At 56.1% G+C, this 24,862-nt stretch overlaps 1 protein-coding gene across 3 annotated transcripts in view; it reads left to right on the forward strand.

Moving 5' to 3' along the window:
* Window positions 1-24,862, forward strand: part of EXD3 (exonuclease 3'-5' domain containing 3) — a 76,421-nt gene that overhangs the window by 35,503 nt on the left and 16,056 nt on the right. For 2 of the 3 annotated variants that reach the window (XM_060013694.1, XM_060013693.1), the window contains 12 exons: window positions 4,707-4,804; window positions 10,894-10,967; window positions 11,073-11,111; window positions 12,717-12,883; window positions 13,282-13,405; window positions 13,701-13,911; window positions 14,026-14,135; window positions 14,661-14,823; window positions 14,903-15,063; window positions 15,563-15,718; window positions 24,359-24,412; window positions 24,600-24,731. In XM_060013694.1, the coding sequence (XP_059869677.1) occupies window positions 4,707-4,804; window positions 10,894-10,967; window positions 11,073-11,111; window positions 12,717-12,883; window positions 13,282-13,405; window positions 13,701-13,911; window positions 14,026-14,135; window positions 14,661-14,823; window positions 14,903-15,063; window positions 15,563-15,718; window positions 24,359-24,412; window positions 24,600-24,731 (1,489 nt within the window). Of the gene's footprint in view, window positions 1-4,706; window positions 4,805-10,893; window positions 10,968-11,072; window positions 11,112-12,716; window positions 12,884-13,281; window positions 13,406-13,700; window positions 13,912-14,025; window positions 14,136-14,660; window positions 14,824-14,902; window positions 15,064-15,562; window positions 15,719-17,323; window positions 17,555-24,358; window positions 24,413-24,599; window positions 24,732-24,862 lie in introns of all 3 variants that reach the window. The other variant, XM_060013692.1, reaches the window with a different exon arrangement.

The following is a 24,862-nucleotide window of genomic DNA, read 5'->3' on the forward strand; positions in this document are numbered from 1 at the left end:
GGCAGGTGGATTCGTAACCGCTGGACCACCAGGGAAGTCCCCAACTTGTTTTATTCAGCTAGTTTAAGGCTTGATACCAAAACTCGAAAAAGACATTAGGAGAAAGGAAAATTAAAGTGCAGTGTATCTCATGAACATAGATGCAAAAATACTAAACAAAATATTAGCAATCAAATCAACTAATATATTAAAGAGTTAAGGAAATGAGAAGACAAGCTCCAAGTGCGAGAAAATATTAGCAAAGACACATCTGATAAAGGACTGTTATCCAAAACATAGAAAGTTACCTTAAAACTCAGCAGTAGGAAAACAAACAACCATGGGCTGCCCTGGTGGCGCAGTGGTTAAGAATCCGCCTGCCAATGCAAGGGACACAGGTTTGAGCCCTGGTCCGGGAAGATCCCACGTGCTGCGGAGCAACTAAGCCCATGCACCACAACCACTGAGCCTGCGCTCTAGAGCCCGCGAGCCACAACTACTGAGCCCGTGAGCCACAACTACTGAAGTTGCACACGTAGAGCTTGCGCTCCACAACAAGAGAAACCACCCCAGTGAGCAGCCCGCGCACCGCAACAAAGAGTAGCCCCCATTCCCGGCAACTGGAGAAAGCCCGTGCGCAGTAACGAAGACCCAACGCAGACAAAAATAAATAAATTAAATAAATAAATTTTTTTAGAAAAGAAAGAAAACCAACAACCTGATTTTAAAAACGGACCAAAGATCCAGATACCTCAGCAGAGAAGATACACGAATGACAGATAAGCACATGAAAGGATGCTCTGCATCGTATGTCCTCGGGGAAATGCAAACTAAAACAACGAGCTATCATGACACCCCTATTAGAATGGAGAGAATCCAGAACACTGACATCGCCAAATACTGGCGAGGATGTGAAGCAACAAGAACTCTCATCACTGCTGGTGGGAATACAAAGTGCTGCAGCCACTTTGAAGGACAGTCTAGTGCTTTCTTACAAAACTAAACACGTTCTTGCCATATGACCAAGCCATCGCGCCACTTGGTATTTACCCAAAGACATTGAAAACCTCTGTCCACACAAAAACCTGCACTTGAGTGTTTATAGCAGCTCTATTTATAGTTGCCGAAACTTGGAAGGAACCAAGATGTCCTCCAGTAGTTGGATGGATAAGTAAACTGTGGTCCATCCAGACAATGGAATATTATTCAGAGCTAGAAAGACATGAGCCATCAAGCCGTGAAAAGACAGGGAGGAAACTTAGATGCAAATTACAAAGTGAGAGAAGCCAATCTGAAAAGGCTGCTGCTGTGAGATTCCAGCTATATGACATTCTGGAAAAGGCCAAGCTATAGAGACAATAAAAGGATCAGGGATTATGGGGAGGGAGGAACGAATAGGAGAGCACCGAGGATTCTTAGGGCAATGAAACTACTCTGTATGTCACTGTAATCGTGGGTACCTAGGCATTTGTCAAAGCGCATAGAATGTGCGACACCAAGAGTGACCCCAAGGTAAACCATGGACTGTGTGTGGGTGAGGATGACGTGTCCAGGTGGGTTGATCACCGTGACAAGTGGACCATCTGGTGGGGATGCTGACAGTGTGTGTCACGGTCTGCTCAGCTTTGCTGTGAACCTAAAACTGCCCTAAAAAAAGTAAAATCGATGTTTTCAAAAGTTTATACACCATGATCTAGTGGGATTTATTTAAGGAACGTGAGGTTGGTAAAACATTTAAAAATCCATCGGCATTCACCCTGTCAACAGATTAGATAACAAAACTATGTAAGCATCTCAACGTATATAAAAATTATAAAATTCAAACCTTATTTATGATAAAAACTCTCAGCAAACTACAGATATAAGGAAACTTCCTTTATCGGATAAAGGATAGTACTGAAAATAAAAAGAAAACTACAGCAAGCATCATTTTTCTGAGTTTTCTTCAAGTATGATTACTATATAATGAACTCTGTTCGGAGTGTGTAAGTTTGCAACTTTTGATGTATGTACGTGTCCACGAAACCATCACCACAGTCCAGGTGCTGAGCACACCCCCCCACCCCCCGCCACCCCCTGAGGACCGCTGATCTGCTCTGTGTTACTGTAGATTCCTTTTCATTTTCTAGTACCTTGTGCAAGCGGAGTTGCGTCGTCTGGCTTCTGTCCCCAGCGCCATCATTCTGAGATTCCTCCGCGTTATTTCATTTCTTGGCGCCGAGTGGTGTTGCCGCGTGTAGCTGCGCCGCTTTGCTTGTCCATTCACTCATCGATGCGTGTCTGGGTGTTCCCAGGTTTGGTCTGTTACACACACCGCTGCTGCGAACGTTCGTGCCCAAGGCTTTGCGTGGACGTGTGTCTTCATTTCTCTTGGGTGAACACCCTGGAGTGTGATGCCTGGGCCATGTGATGCGTGTGGATTAATTTTTTGAGAAACCGTCAAACTGTTTTCCAGGGCGGCTGCACGTTTCCCATTCCCTCCAGCAGCAGGCGAGAATCGCCAGCCCCACATCCTCGCTGGCCCACGGCCTGGTCAGCCTGTAACGTCCGCGGTTCTAATGGGCGTGGAGTGGTATCTTTTTGTGCTTTTGATCTGCAGTCCCTAATGACTAAGGATGTAAAGTGTATTTTCATTTGCTTATTTGCCATCTGTGTGTCTTCTTTGGTGAATTAGCTGCTCTGTCTTTTACACTTTATTAAAAAAAAAATTTTTATTTATTTAATTTGGTTGCACCGGTCTTATTTGTGGCAGGCGGGCTCCTTAGTTGTGGCATGCAAACTCTTAGTTGCGGCATGCATGTGGGATCTAGTTCCCTGACCAGGAATCGAACCCAGGCCCCCTGCATTGGGAGCTCGCAGTTTAACCACTGCACCACCAGGGAAGTCCCTACACACTTTTTAATTAGGTTGACTGTTTTCATTACTGAGTTTTGAGAGATTTAGAAATATAATCTGGGCTAAAGGCCCTTAACAGACATATTATTTGCAGACGTTTCACCCTGTGGTGCATCTTCTCATTCTTTTAATGATCTTTCAAAGAACAAAAGTTCTTAGTTTGTTGAAGTCCAGTTTATAAATTAAAAACATTTTTGCATCATGCTTTTGGTATCATGGCTAAGAAATCTTTGCCTAACTCTAGGGCACAAACATTTTCTCCTGTTTACTTCTAGAAGTTTTATAATTTTAGGTTTTACGTTTCAGTCTATGGCCCATTTTTGGAGAATTTTCATATGGGGTGCTAGGTGTGGATTGAAGTTCTTTTTTTTTTTTAACAGCTGATGTCTAATTGTTCCAGCAGCATTTGTTGGAAAAGACTGTCCTTTCCCACAGAGTTGACTTTGTGCCTCTGTCAGGTGTCCATATATGTGTGGGTCTCTCTGTCCTCTTCTGCTCTGTCTGTGGCACGTGTTCTGACCGCCGTAGCCTCACAGCAAGTCCTGAGTCAGACAGGGTTAGCCCTCCAATGCTGTTCTTCTATGTCAAAGTTGTTTTTAATTATTCTGGGCCCTTTGCACTTGTATACGAATTTTAGAATCAGTTTGACGATTTCTATCCCCCAGAAAAGCCCCCTGAGCAGGGGAACACAGCCAGGGCTCTGAGACCTCTGGCCAGCCTCTCTGGAGCTTAGAGGAAGCAGAAAATCACTTAAAAACAAACACGAAAGCTGTAGGCCTTTAGAGAGTTTCTGTGTCTGAAATAAACACCAGAGCTATACAGAGGGCGCCTTTGGAATACAGAACAGACTTGTCAGTTAAAAACGTGATGGCAGAATGAAAGTCTCAATAAAAGGTTTGGAAGATAAACTTGAAGATATCTTCCCAACGTCATAAAAAATAAATGAACAAAGGAGGAAAAGCAGAGGAAAGGTTTTTTTTTTTTTTAAATGGCAGATTCTGTCAAGAAGACCCGACATCCAAATAATGGGAATTCCAGAAAGAAAGAAGGGAAAACATGGAGGAGTTCACTCCAGACCCAGTCCTGGGTGGATGGAGAGAGGCCCACACTGAGGACCAGGACCCTAAACCCTCAGAAAGAGCAGGAGTCAGACCGGTTCCAGGAGCAGTGCCGGCGCAGGCTTCAGCCCAGCCAGACGCAGTCCAGTGTGAGGCCTAGGGCACCGTCTCCAGGTCCACGCCTCGCCCCTGGGAGGCGCCTGCAGAGCCGCTTTGCCCTGGCCTAGGGACAGGAGAGGTGCAGGGCCACCAGGACGGTGATGGACGGGGCCTGGGAGCAGCCAGTGGCGGGGAGAGGGGCGCAGGGTGATGTGGGCTCTGTCCACAGGACAGGAGGCTAAGGAAGCAATCAGACCAGCAAGGATTAACCCGCAGAGAAGAGGAGGCTGTGGCTTAGCCGCCAGTCATATTTGCACCATCGTGATATGGTAGAAGCTGCTTGTGCCCAATTAACTGGAACCGTGGGTGCTGTTGTTTGGGGAGAGGAGCCTTCTGTGGTGAGACATCGTACAAAACACCTAAAACTGAATCATCGAGAGGCCACAATACAAAGTGGTTCTTGGAAACATGGGGCGAATGTAGACCACCTCAAAACTGTCGTGCGGGTGACTGGCGGCAGGAGGGCCGTGCTGACGTGCTGCCTTTCTCTGAGCCTTGGAAGAAGACTTGGCTTTTGAACTGTGCACGTGTATGACATTGATGAAAGGTAGAATCTTGAGATGCGTTAATCGAGAGAAAGCGTTGCTGGGCACGAGCCGTGTCTCTCTCCTGCAGAAGGTACCCGCAGACGACCTTGAGGCTGGAGAGGCTGAGCCCCAGAGCGCTGGGTCGGCAGGTCCTGCGGCTGCTGGAGCAGCATGGCCTGGACCCTGGTGAGTGGGGCCCCCACGGCCTGCGCTGGGGCGGGTGCCAGGCTGGTGCCGCCAGGGGTTCAGGCGGACCGGGGTCTACCGACCCCCAGCTCCCTTCCCGTCTCCTCCCTGCTTCCCCTCAGCATCTGCCCACCTGGGGTGCCCCTGGGAGTCTGGGCCCCGTGGGTGAGGACCACCGAGGCCGCACCTACACCGTGCCCCCTGCCCCCTCCCCCTTGGTGCTCACGGGCACCCTCTCAGAGGAGCAGTCTTACTGACAGCGTTTTATAGCTTCACTGTGTGAGACTGTGGAAATCCTTCTCACTTCCTGGCCCGTGAGAGTGTTGATCGGGAACGGATGTGGAATTCTAACACATACTCTTCGTGCACCTGTTGGGCTGATGCTATGCTTTTCCCCTTTGGTCTGTCTGTGGGGTGGATTAGGTTGACTGACTATATAACGTTAAATGAATCTTGGATCCCTGCCATGGCCCCGTCTCTGCCGGGTTGTGTTGCCACTTACGTAGACTGCTAGGTCTCGTTTGCCAACTGAAGCTGGATTCAGACTTCGCCTTCCTGAAATGTCTGTTTCTGGCTTTGTGTACGAGGTTAAGCTGGCCTCTGAACACGCAGTGGATGATGGCCTGTCCTTTCTTTTCACTGAGGGTGTTTGTCTAAGATTGGAATTCTTTCTCCCTGAGAAGTTGAGGGGAAATGGCCTGTGAACCTGGATTGCTTTTCATTGTGGAAACATGACTATTGATTCGTCACTGTGGGTTTTTTTTTCAGGGAGTTTGTCGATTTCACTTACGGTTCCAAAGGTACTGCCATAAGGTATTCCTAAGACTCCTTCTTTTTTATGGCTGAGTAATGTTCCATTTTATATTTACACCTCAGCTTCTCTGTCCACTCATCTGTCGATGACACTCATGTGGTTTCTGTGTCCAGGCTGTTGTGGATAATGCTGCAGTGAATGTAGGGGTGCAGGTATCTCTTTGAGAGCGTGATTTCATAGACTCTGAATACCTACACAGAAGTGGAATTGCTGGATCGTACGGTAGTTCCAGTTTTAATTTTTTGAGGAACCTCTACAGTGTTTTCCAGAGTGGCTGCAATGATTTACGTTCCCACCAACAATGTCCTAAGGTTCCCTTTTCTCCACATCCTCGCCAGCATTTGTTATTTGTTGGTTTTTGGATGACGGCCATTCTGACAGGTGTGAGGTGATGTCTCATTGTGGTTTTGATTTGCATTTCCCTGATTAGTGATGTTGAGCATCTTTTCATGTGCCTGTTGGCCATCTGTGTGTCTTCTTTGGGAAAACATCTCTTCAGTTCCCCTGCCTATTTTTTTTTTTTTTTTGCGGTACGCGGGCCTCTTACTGTTGTGACCTCTCCCGTTGCGGAGCACAGGCTCCGGACGCGCAGGCTCAGCGGCCATGGCTCACGGGCCCAGCCGCTCCGCGGCATGTGGGATCCTCCCAGACCGGGGCACGAACCTGTGTCCCCTGCATCGGCAGGCGGACTCTCAACCACTGCCACCAGGGAAGCCCTCCCCTGCCTACTTTTTAATTCAGATTATTTGGGGGTGTTTGCTACTAAGTTTTATGAGTTATTTATATATTTTGGATATTAACCCCTTATCTGTGCGTGGTTTGGAAACATCTTCTCCCACTCCGAAGGTTGCCCTTTCATTTTGTTGATTGTTCCCTTGCTGTGCAGGTTTTGTTTGATGTCGCACATATGTTGATTTTTGCTTTCATTGCCCTGCTTTTGGTTTTTTGATCCTGTCTGTTGTATGCCCTGCTCATCCCACTAAACTGAATCTTTCCCTTCTTTCTTCTTGAATATATTCCCCAAGTTTCAATATGTATTATTTTTATTATTGTCCAGCTCAAGACACTTTAAATTTCTATTATAATTTTTTTTTTTTTTTTACCCATGAACTAACTAGAAGTATGTTTCATTGCTTCTTTTGTTTGTTTTCTTGGTTGTGCTGGCTCCTTAGTTGCTGCATATGGGCTCCTTAGTTGAGGCTCGAGAGCTCCTTAGTTGCGGCATGGCAGACTCCTTAGTTGTGGCATGCAAACTCTTAGTTGTGGCGGGCATGTGGGATCTAGTTCCCTGACCAGAGATCGAACCCAGGCCCCCTGCATTGGGGGTGAGGAGTCTTAACCACTGCACCACCGGGGAAGTCCCTAGAAGTGTGTTTTTAATTTCCAAGCTATGACATTTTTGGTTATCTTTCTGGTATGGTCTGTTAATCTCATTGTGATCAGGGACCATGCTTGGTATGATGTCAGTCCTTTGACTGGGTTGAAATGTGTTGTTGGGAAGAGATCTAACTTCTCCCCTCTGAAAGTAATGTCTCTTTTTCTCTGGATACCTTTAGACCCTTCTCTTTGTCTTTGGTGTTCTGCAGTTTCACTGTGAGGAGCCTAGTTACAGATTTCTTTTTATTTGTCTTGCTTGGGATTTATTGGGCTTTTGAATCTGTGGATCGGTGTCTTCAATCTGCTCTGGAATCTTTTCGGTCATTACCTCTTTCGGATATTGTCTCCTTCCCCTGTCTTCCCTCTGTTCTCTTCCTGGGACTCTGAATGTATATTGAGTCCCCATATCTTCCATGTATTTTACCTTTCTTACATACTTTTCATCCCTTTTCTTCCGTGTTGTCTAATCCTGGTAACTGCTTCTGCTGTCTTTTTCACTTTGCTAGTTCTCTCGTCATCTGTATCCAACGTACTATGAAATCCATCCACTATTTCTATTTCGATTGTTATGTTTTCAGCCCTAGAATTTATAGTTTGGTTCTTTTTCAGATCTGCTGTTTCCCTTTGTATGCCTTCCCATTGCCTGAAGACATTTCTGATTTTGTTTCTTCTGTCTCTGAGTACCGTGCTCCTGGCTGTGTTATGGTCTGTATCTAAACTTCAGCACTGTCTCTGGTCCTGGTCTGGTTTGTCTGCCTTGCTTACTTGCAGGCTAACTTTGCCCCTGCCAACCATGAGAAATCATCTGATGAAGCTGCCTGCCTCCAGAAAGGAATTTATATATTTATTTATTTTTGGCTGCGTTGGGTCTTCGTTGTTGCGCGCAGACTTTCTCTAGTTGCAGCGAGCCGGGGCTACTCTTCATTGCAGTGCGTGGGCTTCTTGTGGTGGCTTCTCTTGTTGCAGAGCACGGGGCTCTAGGTGCACGGGCTTCAGTAGTTGTGGTGCGCGGGCTGCGGTAGTTGTGGCACACAGGCTCTAGAGCGCAGGCTCAGTAGTTGTGGCACATGGGCTCAGTAGTTGTGGTGCGCAGACTCAGTAGTTGTGGCACACGGGCTTAGTTGCTCTGCAGCATGTGGGATCTTCCCGGATCAGGGCTTGAACCCGCGTCCCCTGCATCGGCAGGCGGATTCTTAACCACTGCGCCACCAGGGACATCCCCACTGACAGGTTTTGATTCAGCCCCTCTGGAGGCACCACGTGCACAGAAGGGAGAAGCAGGAGGGGTGGGACCACCCAGGCCAGCGGTGCAGGTGCATCAGGGCCCTGGGAGCCAGGGCCACGGGCTGCACTGGCGGTGGGGGCGGGGGGTTGGCACTGCACCCGAGACACAGGAGCCCACCTCAGAGGCCTGGCTGGGCAGGAAGGAGCCAGCCCCCCTCAGGCTGCTGATTAAAACCCAGAGGGTGAGTTCTAGACTCAGGAGCTCTGAGGAAGGTCCCAGCGACGCAGACCGCTGGGGGGTGCTGGGCTCTGAGGGGCCTGGAAGACTGGACTGCGTCCACCACCCTGCAGTTGGGGACCTGGCCCTGAGCTGAAGCCAAGCGAGTGGGCTGGAGGGACCCCTGACCCAGGCACAGGGGCCTCCAGGCTCACCTGCACACCTGCCCTGGGCACCAGTCAGGGAGCTCTGGGAGCGTTGCCCCGTGGGAACACGAGGTGGGGACATCCAGGCCCCGGCTGCCAGGGCCTCCCGCAAGGCTGGTGGTGGTTGGTTGAGGCAGGGCCCCGCCCACCCAGGACCAGGACCAGTACCAGTACCAGAGCCTCGAGGGCCGGGGAGGGAGGTGGGCAGGAGGCCCACAGAGCCAGGCATGATGGGAGGGCTGTGGCGGGGGCAACTCACCATCCGGCAGCCCTGGCACACCTTCCTTTGACTTCAGGGGCCACGTCATGGCCGTGGTGGGCCAGGCCTGGCGCCAGAGCCGCCTTTGGCGGCCTCAGGCTGGCCTTAGCTGCGTGCTTCCCAGGACAGGGCGTGCCCGCCTGGGGAGGGTCCATCCCACCCGACAGGTCTCAGCCGGCCCGAGGCTGGAGCAGTTGAGTGCCCGGAGCCCGCGGGACAGGTGGGGCCTTCCCTGCTGATCGTGCGGAGGGCCAGGAGTGCGGACAGGAGGGCAGCGGCAGGTTCTTTCCGTGGGGCCTCGGCCGGCAGCCCTGCTGGGGAGATAGGTTCCACCAGGCCCCCTCCCGGGTATATGCGTTGCAAGGCCCCTTCTGTAGCCCCCCAGCTGGCTCCGGGGTCTGTCCCAGCCAGGAGGCCTCACGGTGGCAGGGCTGCCTCTTCTCAGTAGACCTGGCAGTTTCTAATTTCAGACAACACAGGCCAGAGTTTCCAACGTCCTAAAAACTGCCCCCCCAGAGGGAGGGGCACCAACGCCCCCCATGGTCCTCGCTGGGCATCCGCCATTGCAGCGTGGGCCTCCACGTGGACTGACCCCATGCCCTCCTTGGGAGGACAGAGTCAGACACGATGCAGGGTAGGGCCCGCTCACCCCTCAGCCCTGAGCTCCCCCAGCCCGCCCTCCCCAGGCCTGGGTCCCGGTGGAGGCCCCGGTGTCTGGGCAGAGTCAGCAGGGCACGTTTGGGTTGCGTTTCCAGTTGGCAGCGTCTGGCAGGTGGCTGGGCCTGACCCATCTGCACCACCTTTTCCTTTATGTTTGGGTTTGGATGAACCATCAGCGCAGACTGCGGCCTGAGTGCCTTCTGTCGATGCGATACTGTACCCATAGGATTTTGACAAAGTATCTCATTGGCAAAATGATGCACAGCATTGTAGAAATGTCAGGAAAGCTGGTGTCTGTCTGTCTCCATCCGAGCGAGACTTGCTTCTGCAGCAGCTTCGACACCTTTGTCTCTGTCCTGAGCGTCGCCTCCTGCCCTGAGTAACTTGTTCATCCGTCCCTCCCTCCCTGCTGCAGTCTCGTCCAGGCTCCCGAGCGGCCTGTGGGGCACGTCCGTGGATCTGGAGCCCTCTGGTCTTGCGTCCCTGCCTCGGCAGGAAGCGGGAGGGAAGGCTGAGGGGCAGCTGGCAGGACCCGGCCTCTGGGCAGCCCCGACCTCTGTGTGCTCGGACAGCGTCCTTGTAGCCAGGGTGCTCCCTGTGCTGGCTGTGCGGTCCTGGCTGGGGCGGCCGCGCCCCTCGAGAGCATGGGGTCCTGGCCAGGGTCCGGGGAAGGCCGGGCCCCCACTGGGAGGTGCGGGTGGGCAGGCTCTGTGGTCAGCATCCCCCCCGGACCACCAGGCTGCAAGGACAGCTGGCCCCAGGAGGGAGGAACAGCAGCGGGTGGTGGACAGAGGGTGGTGGACAGCGGGTGAGTGGACAGTGGATGGTGGACAGCGGGTGAGTGGACAGTGGATGGTGGACAGCGGGTGAGTGGACAGCGGGTGCCCTTCCCAGGCCCCCCTGGGCTCTGAACAGAATATGAAGGTGAGGCCAACAGGTGAGCATAGTTTGTGAACACATGAGCAAGACCACCCCTTCCTTGAGAAACTCACGTTCTGGGGGGGCCAGGAAGCAAAGGCACCAGCTGCCTGGAGACAAGGCAGGAAGACCCTGAGAGGTGGGCGTCCAGGAGACCCAAAGGGAGGATGGGCCCGGCAGGTGCGGGCGGAGGGCGCAAGGAGGGCTCTGGGGTGCTGCATGGGGGCGGGGCACCCTCCTTCAGGGCTGGGAGGGCCGCTCTGATGCAGGTGGAATGGAGGCTGCCCGTGGGGTGGGGCGGGGGGGTGGGCAGAGGGGAGGGGGAAGACAGGCAGAGCCGCACAAGCCCCGACCCCTGCCCCATCCCGTACTCACTCCGTCCCAGCCCTGCCCAGAGCCCGCCCTCTCTTTCAGACCTGTGTCCCAACGTCATCACCCAGCAGCGCCTGGCCGCCCTGCGGTATCTGTGCTACAAGAGGCTGGTAGAGGTGTGTGGACTGGGGCCCGGGGTGGAGAGGGGCTCCAAGCGAGGCCCGCTGCTGTGCTCCTGGGGCTGCCGCTAGAAAGGCTTGCGCTGGTGTCCACTTTTGCAGAGAAGCGTATCTCGGGAGAGCTGGGCCGAGCATGTGCAGGTGAGTTCAGAGGGTCCCAGTGTGCAAGGACCGCCCCCCCACCGTGGGGCAGGGTCGGAGCGGCCGGGGGTCCAGGATCCTCCTTCACCACCTGTGAACAGAGCTCTCAGGCGCTGGATGAGGAGAGGTTCACCGAGAGGAAATTCTAGGCCATCCTCAGGCGCCCTGCTTGCCATGGCGCTGGGCCCCGAGGCCTGGTGAGACTGAAGACCCCGAGAAAGAGGCAGGCGCCCCTTGGGGTGATGTGGGGACACGGAGGGCCGGACTGCGACCCCATGACAGTGTCGTCCTGCAGCCTCTGTCCTCAGGCCAGAGCTGGAGTGGGGGTCATCGCAGGTATAGAGCTATCCCCAGCCCCAGGTGAATCGGCCTGGGAGAAGGGTGGGCTCTTGGGGGTCCCGGGTGCCGTGTGCACAGGAGCTCTGCAGTGGTCAGTGGAATGGGGGGGCCCTCCCTCCTGAGCGCACGTGCAGGGCCTGGTGCCTGCGTGGCATCCGGTGGAGGGCAGTGCGGAGCCGCCCCCGGAGTGACCGGGCAGGGGTGGTGAGTCACCGGAGAGGAACGCGGACCCCCAGGCAAGGCCCGGAAGGCCGGTCCCTCCTGGGTGCCAAGGCCGAGCCGTCCGGAAGGGCAGCGGACATCCTGAAGAATGTGAGGGGCTTCCACGTATTGTCCACGTGGGAACCCGCGGCCTGCGGGAAACGGACGGCCTGAGGCTGCTGGGGACAGAGCCGTGTGGGGAGGTGGCCCCGCCTGCCGGCCAGCAGGGACTCCTCAGGAGGGTGGGGCCCACAGCGACCTGTGGCCTCGCAGACACGGACACCCCACCCCCGTCGGGACCCTGTGGGCCACGTGGGCCTCTTGCGCCCACACCGGGCCTTGCCTCCCTGAGGGCACAGTGGGTGCAGGGTTGTTCCGTGGCCTCACCCTCCCCGGCACCGCGGCCGCCCAGGGGCAGGGGTGAGGAGGTGCAGAGGGGAGATGCTGGTGGTGAGGGCCGGGGCAGACCGTGCTCAGGGAGGCGGTGCGGGTCCCAGGCCCGGGAGCAGGCCGTTGAGCAGAGCCGCGGTGTTGGGCGGGGGCTCGTGCGTGCAGAGAAAGGCCGAGGCGGAGTGGGTAGCAAGACGGGCCGTGGGCTCAGGATGGCGACCCTTCCCTCTGACACGTCCAGGCCCCTCAGCACCTTGGCTCAAGCCAGCTCGGTCACCGTGGAGCCTCGGTCATGGGAACTGCTGGTCTTCAGAGGACAGCCACCTGCTTATGAAGGGCTCAGGGCGGGTCTGAGGAGGGGAGGTCAGGACGAGGTCTGAGTCGGGGTCAGGGCCGGGTCCGAGGGGTGGAGAGATCAGGGCTGGGTCTGGCGGGGCGGAGGGGTGTCCGAGGGGGGGATGCAGGGCCAGTCTGATGGGGGAGGTCAGGACGAAGGTCTGAGTCGGGGTCAGGGCCAGGTCTTAGGGGGAAGTTCAGGGCCGGGTCTGGCGGGGGTTGGGGTCTGAGGGGGGGATGCAGGGCCAGTCTGAGGGGCAGACCTGGGTCTGGGGGCTGCCTGGATGGGCCCGACCCCTTGGGGCAGACCAGGCGAGCAGCCCAAATCCCGTCCCCCAGGGCCTGGTCGGGCAGGACCAGTGGCTACAGGAGCAGCTGCTGCAGCTGCTGACATCTCACGACAACACGGCCCTGGTCGCCCAGTGTGCCCTGGACCTCTTGCTGCCCGAGGAGCGACTCCCGGCCTCGGTGGCCGCAGAGCTCCGCCAACTCAGGATCCAGGAGAGGTGAGCGTCCCCAGGCTCAGAGGCCCACAAGGAGGACGCCCTTGGGCCCCCGCCCTCGAAAGTGGCCATAAGTCATACGTGCTGGTGGTTTGGGAATTAGAAGCGCGGGAGAGCCGAGCAGGGGCGCAGGCAGAATGCAGACACACAGCAGGAGGCAGGCGGATCAGCCCCTTGGGTGCTAGCGAGACCCCATGGCCAGATCCCTCAGCCGGCCAGATACTCCCAGGGGCCTGAGGACCCGGCCGCCTGCAGTCTGCGAGGGCAGAGGCGTGGGGGGCAGACCGCGTAGACCCCAGCCCACGCGCGGGCCCTGAGCACTCCGCTGCCCCAGGGTCCAGGCCGGGCTGTGCTGTGGGGTGCCCTGGTGGGGGCGGTGCTGCAGCTCTGCTCCTCCCCAGGACGGCTGAGGCCCCTCTGGAGGACGGGAAGGACGATCACTACCAGCTGCCCATCCCCAGGGAGCACCTCCACTTCCTGGCCTCGTGGGAGGACCTGGCCAGGCACCAGGAGGAGCTCCTGCAGGTGGGTGCCTGACTCCCGCAGGCAGCGGCTTGGGGGGCTGCTCACCAAGGCCCCCTGGGGCTCTGTCCACACCGGGCGCTCTGGCTTAAGGACTCCGGGCCTGAGTCCTGAGCCCGGTGTGGACCTGAGCATCGGTGTGGCGCTCGACTCCTTGTGTGGGCACTCGCAGGGCCGGTCCAGCTCTCCCCACAGAGGCCGCCTCCCCTGGACATCAGCCCTCAGGCGGCCAGGCAGGTGGGCGTGTCCTCCTCCCGGTCTTCGGCTGTGCCGTTCACGCCAGCCCCTCTGTCTGCAGCCCGGCCAGGTGGTCGGCATGGACCTGGAGTGGAGGCCCTCGTTCGGAGCCGGGGGCCGGCCCCGGGCGTCGCTCATGCAGGTGGCCGTGGAGGGCCGCGTGTTCCTGCTGGACCTGCCCCGGCTCTCAAGTCCAGCAGGAGGGCAGGCGCCCCAGGCCTTCTTCCGGCTGGTGTCCCGGCTGCTCGCGGACCCCTCCATCACCAAGCTGGGTGAGCGCAGCCCCCGGCCCCGCGCCGCAGCCCTGCCTGCCCAGGGGAGGGTGTCAGGGTGAGGCCAGGGCCCCTTCCTTGGGTGCCCATCACAGCGACGGCCCCCGCCCACAGGTTATGGGTTGGCGGGGGACCTGCGGAGCTTGGGTGCCTCCTGCCCGGCCCTGGCCCAGGCCGAGAAGCAGCTGCGGGGCAGCGTGGACCTGCTGCAGGTGCACAGGCAGGTCAGCGCTGGGGGGATGCTGGGGGTGGGGGGCTCCCTGCTGTGCTGAGCCGCCTGCACAGCGATACCGGGGCAGGGGTCTCACCTCAGGCTGGCGGGGTGTCTGCGGGCCGGGACTCGGCCTCGGGCTCTCTATGCCTTCTGGGCTGGCCCCGGCCCTGCTCCCTGGCCAAGGTCACCAGGGACCCGGGACACAGGGTCCCCCAGGGAGGCCGTGTCACCACACGTCCCCACGCTTCCCCAGAACCAGCCCGGCTCTGCCTACCACCCCCCACCCCAGGAGCTCTCAGCACACACCCTTGGGGCTTAAGGCGTTGGCCCCAGAGCTGACCAGTGGGCGGGTAACCACGGCCCCGAGACCTTGACACAGCCTGCCTTGGCCACCAGCGCTCTTCTCCTGCGGCCCTGTCCTCCATGGAGGACACAGGGCCTGCCCCAGGGCTCCTCGTGGGGCAGCCAAGGCACGTGCGGTGGCCGTCCTCCCTCTGCGGCGGGCCCCTCACCCACAAGGGGTGCTGTCTTGCAGATGCGGGCAGCAGACAGGCCAGCCCCAGGTGTGGATGGGGCCGCAGGGCCACGGGGCCTCAGCCTCCTGGTGCAGCAGGTGCTGGGCAAGCCCCTGGACAAAGTGCAGCAGCTTTCCAACTGGGACCGGCGGCCGCTGTGCGAGGGGCAGCTGGTCTACGCAGGTGGGCGCCCCCCGCACCCCTGCCCCGCACCCCCGATTGTCCCCACGCTGGAGGCTGAGGCTGACCTTGCCTGTCCCAGCCGCTGATGCCTACTGCCTGCTGGAGGTGTACTGGGCTCTGTGCAGAGAGCCTGCGCGCTTCCACCTGTCGGGGGACCTGGCCAGGAGCCTGAGGCGCGGTGAGAGAGCAGGGCCTGGGGAGCTGCCGCCCCTTCAGAAGGCCTCGACCTCACCCCAGCAGGTAGGCGAAGCCCGCCAGGACTCCTTTATCACAGTTCCTACGGGGAGATCCCTGTCCTTAGAACTGGGACCTTACAGGGTTGGAGACCGGTGTGGGTGTGGGGGGTCGGGGAGAGCCGTCCAGAGGGCTTGTGTCCCGCACGCTGGACCCTCTGCCGGGAAGGAAGGAGAGCAAAGCCGCGGGTTAGCTTCCTAAAGGAGGAGGGGTCTCAACGGTCTCCTGACACCAGGTCTGGCGTGCCCCCTGCCAAGGTCTAGGGCAGCCTCTGGCCGTGTCCCCGTGTGCCCCAGGGACCCAGGCCCTGCTCCAGCGTGCACACGACCACCCCCCCAGGAGAGGTGTGCCGGCTCCCCTCGGGGCCCAGCTTCTCTGCTGTTTTCTGCACTGAGTACATGTTGCTCAGGACGAGCTGACCTCACGGCCCTTGGGACCCTCGCTCCCCACCGGGTCCAGGGTGGGCCAGACGGGCCACGGCTGCTGAGCGGGGGCTGTGTTGCAGGTGCCCGCGGGTGAGGACGCGGCCCCCGAGGTCCCGGCCAGGGCCTTCCGCGTGGTGTGTGACAGCATGCTGCAGGGGCTGGCGCGGAGACTCCGCTGTCTGGGCATCGACGTGCTGGTGCTGGCCACGGGCGAGGACCACCGCAGGGCCGCCGAGGTGAGCAGGCCTCCCGCGTCCGCTGGCAGAGGGGGCGGTGTCTGGGGTGGCCGCAGGGCCCCAGCTGCATGGACCCCCGCGCCACTAGGGCAGAGGGCGGGGCCCCCTGGATGCCGGGGTGGAGACATTTATGGCTCCGGCACCTGTGGTCTGCAGGCCTGGAGCCCTTGAGGATCCTTTGGGGGGTGGCCTGACACAGGCAGACTCAGGGTAGTCCTGGCCCCCTCGCTGTCTTTTGGCCCCTGGAAACGCTGTGTGCCCGTGAGGCCCTCCCCTCCTCCGAGAAGCAGGTGCTCACAGCACCGCTGGAGGCACGAACCCCCCAGGGCCCTGCAGAAACCCCAGCAGGGCTGTCAGAATGCAGGGGTTAGAACATGGCTGGTAAGCGTTTTCTACCAGGTTTCCTGAGATGTGACTTGCGCAGCGCACGTTTACAGCGTGCACTTGTACGTTCCCAGAGTTGTGCAGCCATCGCCACAGTCGATCTTAAACCACTTTCTTCACCCGTGAAGTTGTCCCCCGCGCCCCCTCCCCGGCGCCTGGCAGCCTGGCTTCGGTCTCCGGGGAGCCGCCTGTTGCGGACACTGCATGTCAGTGGACTCGCGCACGCGGCCTTTCAGGCCTGGCTTCTTTCACAAGCGTGCTGTTTTCCGGGCTCAGCTATGTTGTAGCGTCTGTCAGCGCTTCACTCCTTTTTACCACCAAATAACGTTCCATCGGGTGGACCGCAGCGGATCCACCCACCCGGCCGCTGACAGACGCTCGGGCTGTTTCCACTCTCGTCTGCTGTGACTCGTGCAGCCGTGAAAGAGCGTAGAGGAGGCCGGGTCACAACGTGGGCTTTTAATATGTGGTTTCTTTTATGAATTTGAACACATTCTTCTGGAAGGGGTCCCCAGGCTCACCAGGTGGGTGGCCGGAGCACAGAGCTGGCCAAGGACCCTGGGACTGCAGAGCTGTGGGGCGTCGTCAGCAGTGGCCCTTCCCTCCACACTCCGCACCGCCAGCCGGGTCCTCCCAGCAGCCCCCACCCCCAGTAATGAGGAAGCTGGGGCCGGAAGAGCAGAGGGGATCTGCCCGGGGCTGCAGGGGGAAGCCGGGAGCCTCCCGTGCCAGCCCCACGTCTGTGCGAGGATGTCCACTCTCCCCAGCCCTGGCCCCTCACAGCCGTCTCTTCCGGTCGCTTGGTCCTGGTGCCCAGGGGAGGAGGATGTGGTCGTGCCTAGGGTGGCTCTGGATGCCGTCCTTGTCGGAAACCCCTCTGTCCCCAACCAGGGTTGTTTCTAGCTTATGGGGGCAAGACTAGGACGGCCAGCCTGGCATCTCGAGGACCGCAGACCAGGCGTCAGCGGTCACGGGACCCAGGGAGGAGGGGCCTTCCCAACTGGCCCCGAGAGTACCCCGGTCTCAGCAGACGGAAGGCAGGGTTTGGCCCCTAGTCTGCACCCGCACTCCCACGTTACCCTCTGAAGTTTTACATGATGCGGCCCAAGGGAGTTGCAGGTGTGATTTACTTGTCAGCTGACCTCAAAGGGGCCGCCCCGGAGGGAGGACCTTGGATTATATGGGTGGAGCTAGTGTCATCACGTGAGCCCTTGACAGCAGAAACGGAAGGCAATCATCAGACTCAAAGCACAGGAAGGATTCAGTGTGGGCCGCAGGGCGAGGAGACGGACCTCCATCCAGCAGCCCCCGGGACTGGATCCTGTGGCACCGAAGGAGCCTGGAAGTGGGTTCGTCACCAGAGCCGGGCCGCCGGCACCGGAGCACCGGAGCACCGGGGGTCCTGTGCGTGAGCCCCTGGGGCCCGCCCGCTCCCACCCCACAGAGCTGAGTGTGAGTTCATGCTCCAGTGGCTGTGGCCACGTTAGAAAATCAGTATATCTGGGAGCCAGGGGTGCAGCGCTGCTGTGATGATGCCTCAGACGCGGGAGATGGAGCAGCCGGAGAGGCTGGGGAAGTGCTGGGGTCGCGACGGCCCAGACGGAGCAGAGGGGGCAGCAGAGCAGGGGGTGGACTGGAGCCGGGGGTTCAGACCTCGGCACCTGGAACATCGCAGCCCGTGGGGCCACGGGCCCAGGGCCCTCCCAAGGGGTGTGAGAGGGGGACCGAGGTGCTTATTCCTGGGGTTGGAGCTGCAGCTCGAGCCCCTGCGTTACAGACGGACTTTACCCACGTCTCCCGTGAGGCTTTTAACTTGTCCCCTCAGCCTTGTGGTCGGAGGTCCCAGGGCCTCGTCCTCAGTGCCCACCCTGCGGGGGTGGGACGGTTTACTGCCACCCGCGAGCGGTGCCGGGGGCAGCATTCTGGGCCGGGGGGCGACTGCGCACTTCTCACACCTGTGATGGTCTTGGGTGCGGCCAGAGCCCTGAGGGCATCTTCCGGAGAGGACGCCTCTAGCCGTGGGAGCTGCTGTGTCCCTTTGGCCGTTTACATTTTCTCTTCCATGGATCTTTCCCAATCACGCGTTTCCCGTCCAGACCCCCTGAGTGGATGAACTGGCTGTTCGGTATAGAAGGGCTGTACTGTGGGTTTTGACTCCTATGATGAGCGCTGGTAACACTCAAACATTTTTTAAAGAAAGGCAGCACTGCTGGTGAGGGAAGGGAGGAGGGTCCTGCCACGCGGGGCAGAGGCCCGGGCGCTGTATCCACGCTTGCGGGCAGTAGACCTTTCAAGGATGAGCCGGGGCGCCAGCCAAGCCGCACTGAGGTGCACCCTGGGCCTCCTGCTGCTTGGGCTCAAGTGTGAGAGGACGGAGTCTGCTGAGCGAAGAGCCGTCGGCAAAGAAGAGCTGGGGCGTGATGTCTGGGGAGGTTCTCAGCCCGTCTGGATGGAGGAAGATGCCAGCATTCAGTGGTGGCTTCCCCGGGCGTGGCCTGAGCAAAGCTGGGGGGCACATGGCCAGGCCGGGCAGCCACCCTGGCAGGAGCCAGACTGAGGAGCAAGTGCACGCACGGACAGTGGCGCAGAGTCTGCCCCGACGGAGCCCCCGCCGCCACCTGCGTCCTCGGCTGGCTCCTTGCAGCAGGTCTCTGTGTGCCTCCAGGCGGTCCTGCTGCTCTGGGGACCCCGACGGATAGACGTGGGGAGATAAGCGCGTCCAGAAGAGTCTCCAGGAAGTGATTTCTGAGCGGTTCTGGGGTCTCTGGGTCTGATCTGCTAATCTGGTAGACTTAGGGCACTGAGGACCGGTCTGCAGGGGTAAAGAGGCCACTGGTGGGCCATGCTGTGATGTGGCCAAGCTCCTCGGAACATGGCTGGGGTTCCCCGTGGAGGCCCTGCAGAAGGAGAGCCCAAGGGGCTGGCCAGTGGCCGGGAGGGCCCAGGAGGAAGCCCCTCAGTCCTGGGGCGGCGGTGCTGAGGCAGCTCAGAACCACACTCGGGGCTCCATCCCGTGAGCCGCTGGGTGACAACACACAGGTCACACTCGCGGTCGCTGCTTCACCGTCCATTCTGCCAGTCTCGTCGGCAGGAAGTCACATCTCGCTGCACTTTCGCTCGCCTTCCTCCGAATATCAGTGAAGCTGAGCATCCTTCCACACGCTCGTTCGCTGCTTGTGCCCCTGTCCTGTGGGGTGCCCCGGGCAGAAAGTAGCAGGCCTGACCCTGGGCTGGGAAGGCCCGCTGGCACAGATGGTCGGGCCGGTAAACAGCTGATGGAAAACTTGCCCCGAATGGTGGGAGGGGCTCATTGTGCCCCAGCTGTCCAGACAGTGTGGTCTGCCTAGACGCCTGCTTCCCTTCCGGGTTGCAGAGGGTGCCTGGGTGACTGAACCGCGGCGCACACCACGGGTGCTGAGTCACTAATGCATCTGCCCGGTGACGCGTGTTGCGGTGGCCGGCGCAGGGGGGACTCAGCACAGGCCGACTCCACCAGGCAGGCTCCGGGGCTTGAGTGGTTTCCTCTGTGCTTTGCCCAGGTGCTTTCCGTAAGCTGGTTCTGCTTTCTGTCCTTCCCTGATGGTGTGCTGAGTCCTTCCAGCGAATCCCCGGACCTGGGGATGGTGTGGGGACCCTGCTGCCGCTCCGTCCTCCTCCCTGTGGCCTCAGTTCATCTTGGCATCTGCAGGGGGAGCCCCACCTCGCTCTCCCTCCGCCTCCACCTTCCCGTGGTGGTCTGGAAACAGCCCCTCCGTGGGCCTTGCTTGGATCTCGTTGACACTGTGAGCCAGGGTGGGGACAGTGACGTGTCATCACGTCGAGTCCTCTGTGCGTGAGTGTTGGTCTCGCTCTTCTGCGAGGGTCCCACGCACGTTTTGTAAGCTCTCCACGAAGCCCTGCCACGTCTGTGAGGCTGCACCCCAGGAACCTTCTGCTTTGTTGCCACGACGCGCGGTGCTGCTCGCTTTCCTGCGGATACACAGAACTGCGGTGGACCTTTAGTTCTTAGCTGGCCGAGCGTTGATCTTACATCTGGACACCTTGCAAAAGTCTCCTAAATTCTACTGAATCGACTCAGTTCTTGGGGTTCTCTTTGTGGACATATCTTCTGCAAACAGGTTGGTTTCATTCCTTCCTCTCCAGTCTGTATGGGTCTTCTTTCTTTCCCTTATCCTGTCCCAGTGGTCGAGGCCTCCAAGGTGGGGTTGACTAGGTGGTGACCGTGGCCGTCTGTCTCAGTTCTGACTTGACAGGGAATGTTTCTCCGTGAACCACGGTGGTTGCCAGGCCCCCACACCAGGCTGGGGAGGCTCCCCGGGTGCCATATCCGCTGCACCTTTCATCATGAAAGAAGCTGAATCCTACCTGATGCTTCCTCTGCAGCCGTTGAGAGCATCCCTGTGACCTGTGCACGTGACGAACCTTTTCAGTCTGGACCCAGCCTAGCCAGCATGTCACGTGGCTGGGTCTGCCTCCAGGACCGTGTCTGACACAGAACTTGTCTTCCTCACCATCTTCTCTTCCACCTCATAAACAAGCTGGGAGTTTTTCCTCCTCTCTGCTTTCTGCTGCTTTGAGTAACATTTAGATTATCCTCTCAAACATTGGCCGACTTCCCGCAAGGCCTCCTCAGCCTGGTGTTTCGGGGGGAGGCGTTTCCAGGAGTCTCTGATTCTTTCTTATTTAATAGTTTTAGGGCTGCTTAGCTGTCTGCATCTTCTTGAGTCACTTGGTAGCCGTACCTCTTTCTGGATGTGCCCATTTCGCAGAGTGTTTCACGTACGTGCTGGTGTCCGGCTCCGCTGTGAAAGCTCCGCGGTACCTGCAGGTGGTCAGCTTCATTCTGATTGCTGCTCACTCGTGCTCCCCCTCTTTCCTGATCGCACAGAGGTTTGTCAATTTACTAAGTCTTTTCAAATAACTAGCATTTGGCTTTGTTGATCCTTTCTATTTCATTCTTGTGTTTTTTGTCTCATTAATTTCTCTTCTTATCTTTACAGTTTCCTTCCTTTTGCTTGCTTGGGGTTATTTCCAAGTGGAGTGTTTAGCTCTTTAATTTTCAGCCTTTAAAATTTTATGATGTAAACATTCAAGGCAATAAATTTTTCTTGAAGTCCGTTTTCGCTGCATTCCATCCGTTTTGATATGTAGTATTTTCATTACTTTTTCGTTCTAATAATTTTTGAGCGTCTGTTATAATTGCTTATTTGACTTGAGTTCTTTGAAAGGCTGTTTTTCACTTTCAGAAAGCTTGGGGTTTGGGAGCTTTTTAGTTATCTTTTAAAAATCCATTTCTCACCTATCTGAATTGTAGCCTGTATACTGCTGATTTAGATATCTGTGAAGACTTGCTTCGTAGTCAAGCAGATGATCCTTTTTACAAATGTTCCACGTGGACTTTAAAAGGCCACAGTCTCCTCCAGCCATGTTCATTTCCCTCTCTTGCTCTCACACGCTCAGTAGGTCAAGCTTACTTAATGTTTGCTCAAGTCTTGCGTATCTTGTTTGGTTGTTTTTCTGCCTGCTTCTATCGAAGACCTCGACAGTGGGTTCACCAAGTTCTCCTTGTAGTCATGTCAGTATCTGCTTAATATGTTTTAAAGTTGTTATTAGGTGCACGTGCATACAACTTTTAGAATTCTTATATCTTCCTGTTGAGTGAAATCTTTTACAATTATGAGGTGAACCTCTTTGGCTCTAGTACTGCTCTTTGCAGTAAAGTCTATTTGAACTAATGTTAATACCATTTCTCCAGCATTCTTTGGTTAGTATTTGTATATCCTTTTCTCACCCTTTTGCTTTCAACCTTTCTTTGCTCTTATTAGGTGTATTACTGTACTTACAAACTGCTTCTAGATGGACTTTTAAAAATCTAGTCTGACAGTCTTTGCTTTTCAACCAATTTAATCCAAACCAAGTTTAATCCATTTACATTTATTGTAATTACTGATATAATTTGTGTTTAGTTGTACTATATAACTTGTGCTTTCTATTTCTCCTACTTCTTCTGATCTTTTTTCCCTTTATTTCTTATATTTTTTTGTCTTTTTCATCCTTGTTTCTATTTTTTTCCTCTATTAGTTTGAAAGTTATAAATTCTATTTCTGTTCTTTTAGTGATTGGCCTAGAAATTTTAACATTTATTTGTGAGTTGACAATGTCTAAAGTTAAAGTTAATTCAGGGATTTTAGGTCAATTTAGCTTTCTTGCCTGCTTTCCGTTTTACCTGCTATTATTTTCCAGTATTTTTAACACATTGTGGTTTTTCTTAGTTCTAAAAATTAGATATCATTAAATCTGTTTTATGTATTCTGTCCCTTTTCGAGTTTATGATGTATGGACATGCACATGCACTCCAAGAAAAAGCAGGCTCTTTTTCACTAAAAGAACTTCCTTTGCTATGACCTTTCATTGGGGCCATTTTTCCCTGAAAACTCTGTTTCCTCTGTCTTCTGAAAAAGAATGTTGCAGGGTTTATAGCTATAGCTTGACAGAACTCCGATAAGAGTCCACTGTCTCTTGCACCTGTCATTGCTGTTGGGACGTCTGCCTTCCGTTCTTGTCGCTCCTGGTTTTACTCTCGGCTGCCCTTTTGTTTGGGTCTTTCCTCATATTTACTTCAGTTGTGTGTGTGTGTTTTTAATTTTGCTTTTTTATTAATCACATAGATATATATTTGTTACCACTACGAAGTAACCACTTGCTTATTGCTTTTTTTTAATTGTGGTAAAACATACATAACATAAAATTGATCATTTTAACCGTATTTAAGTGCACAATTCAGTGGCGTGAAGTGCATTCACAATGTGTGCAGCCGTCACCACTGTCTATATCCAGAGCTTTTTCATCGTCTCAAACAAAAACTCTATATGCATTAAGCAATCATTCTCCTCTTCCCCCTCCCACAGCCCCTGGTAACTACTGTTTCACTTTCTGTCTCTGTGAATTTGACTCCTCTAGGGACCTCATGTAAGTGGAATCACATAATGTTTGTCCTTTTGTGTCTGGCTTATTTCAGTGAGCATAATGTCCTCAAAGTCCATCCATGCTGTAGCACATGTCAGCATGTGCTTCCTTTTTGACGCTGAATAAATTCCATTGTACATTGTGTGTGTGCGTGTGTGTGTGTGTGTATTTGTTTTTGTCATCTGATGGTGGACACTTGGGTTGTTTCCACCTTTTTGGCTATTGTGAATAGTGCTACTACTATGTACCTTGATGTACAAGCATCTGTTCAGGTTTCTGCTTTCAGTGCTTTTGGATCTATACCCAGAAGTGGAATTGCTGGATCATATGGTAATTCTGTGTTTAAGTTTTTGAGAAACTGCAACACTGTTTCACACAGCAGCCACGCCATTTTGCATTCCCACTGGCATCTCATGAGGGCTCCCAATCGCTGTACATCCTCATCAACACTTATTTTCCTTTATAAAAATAAAATAAAAGCGATCCTGATGGGTGTGAAGTGGTGTCTCCTTGTGGTTTGACTCGCGTTTCCCGGATGACATGATGTTGAGCATCTTTACATGTGCATATTGGCCATTTGTGTGTCTTTGGAGAAACGTCTTTTCAGGTCCCTTCCTTGCCCTTTTTTTTTTTTTTTTTTTTTTTGCGGTACGCGGGCCTCTCACTGTCGTGGCCTCTCCCGTTGCGGAGCACAGACTCCGGACGCGCAGGCTCAGCGGCCGTGGCTCACGGGCCCAGCCGCTCCGCGGCATGTGGGATCCTCCCGGACCGGGGCACGAACCCGCGTCCCCTGCATCGGCAGGCGGACTCTCTACCACTGCGCCACCAGGGAAGCCCACCCATCTGTTTTATGTTACAATTCACACACAGATATTTCAGAATAACAATGTTGATATTATCATCACCAACAATAGTATTACTGCCAGGTATTTTTCATTTTGGGTCTGTAGCCCTAGAGATACATGGTCGATTCACTGTGGCTTCGTGTCATCTGGAATGTTTCTGTCTTTGTAGTTCACTTGTTTCATCTTTGGGTTTTTAGAAATTGCTTTTTAAATTTAATTTTGTTTGCAATTCTGTGAAGCGTCTGCACGATTCTGAGACCAAATCTATAACAGGAGGGGATGCCCCGCCTCAGCCTGCGGGAATCTGGTGGCCACTCAGGTGCCAGGCGGAGACAGCTCTGGGGCATGGGGTGGGGGGCGGGGGCTGGCGAAAGGGGGGCAAAAGAAGCCCCAGCCCCAGGAGCTGGCCTGACACCCTCACCTGCCAGTTTTTCCTCCCGCCCAGGTTGCCAGGCAGGAGGGGAGGGTCATCCTGACCTCAGGGCTGCCGTACCACAAGGTGAGGACCCCACAGATGACTCACATCTGAGCCTCGACTTCCTGAGCCGCCCACACCTCAGGGTCTGCTTGTCGTGGGGCCAAGGGGAGGGGGGCTGAGCGGAGGCTCTCGGCCTGGAGCTGGGAAGGCGGGGCCTGGGTGGGCTCTGGGCTCTGGCCCACCGCTCGACGGCTGCATGTGTCCACAGCTCCGGGCCCAGGTTGGGGCTGGGCGCTGCCTCTCGGTGGACTGCTCCCTCAAGGCCCGGCAGCAAGCCACAGCCGTGATCAGGCATTTCAACGTGCGTGTCACCCACTCGGACATCTTCAGCCGCTGCCAGGTGGGTGCTGCGTGCCCCTTGCTGGCCCTGGGCCGGTGTGGAAGCCCCAGGCTCTGACAGGTGAGGCCCGCGAGGCCCTGGCGGTGGCGGGATGGCCTTGGTGTTTCTGCCCATGTGAGCAGTCGCCACTG

Source organism: Delphinus delphis, chromosome 6 (genome assembly GCF_949987515.2).
Source record: "Delphinus delphis chromosome 6, mDelDel1.2, whole genome shotgun sequence".
In the NCBI taxonomy this organism is placed as follows: Eukaryota; Metazoa; Chordata; class Mammalia; order Artiodactyla; family Delphinidae; genus Delphinus; species Delphinus delphis.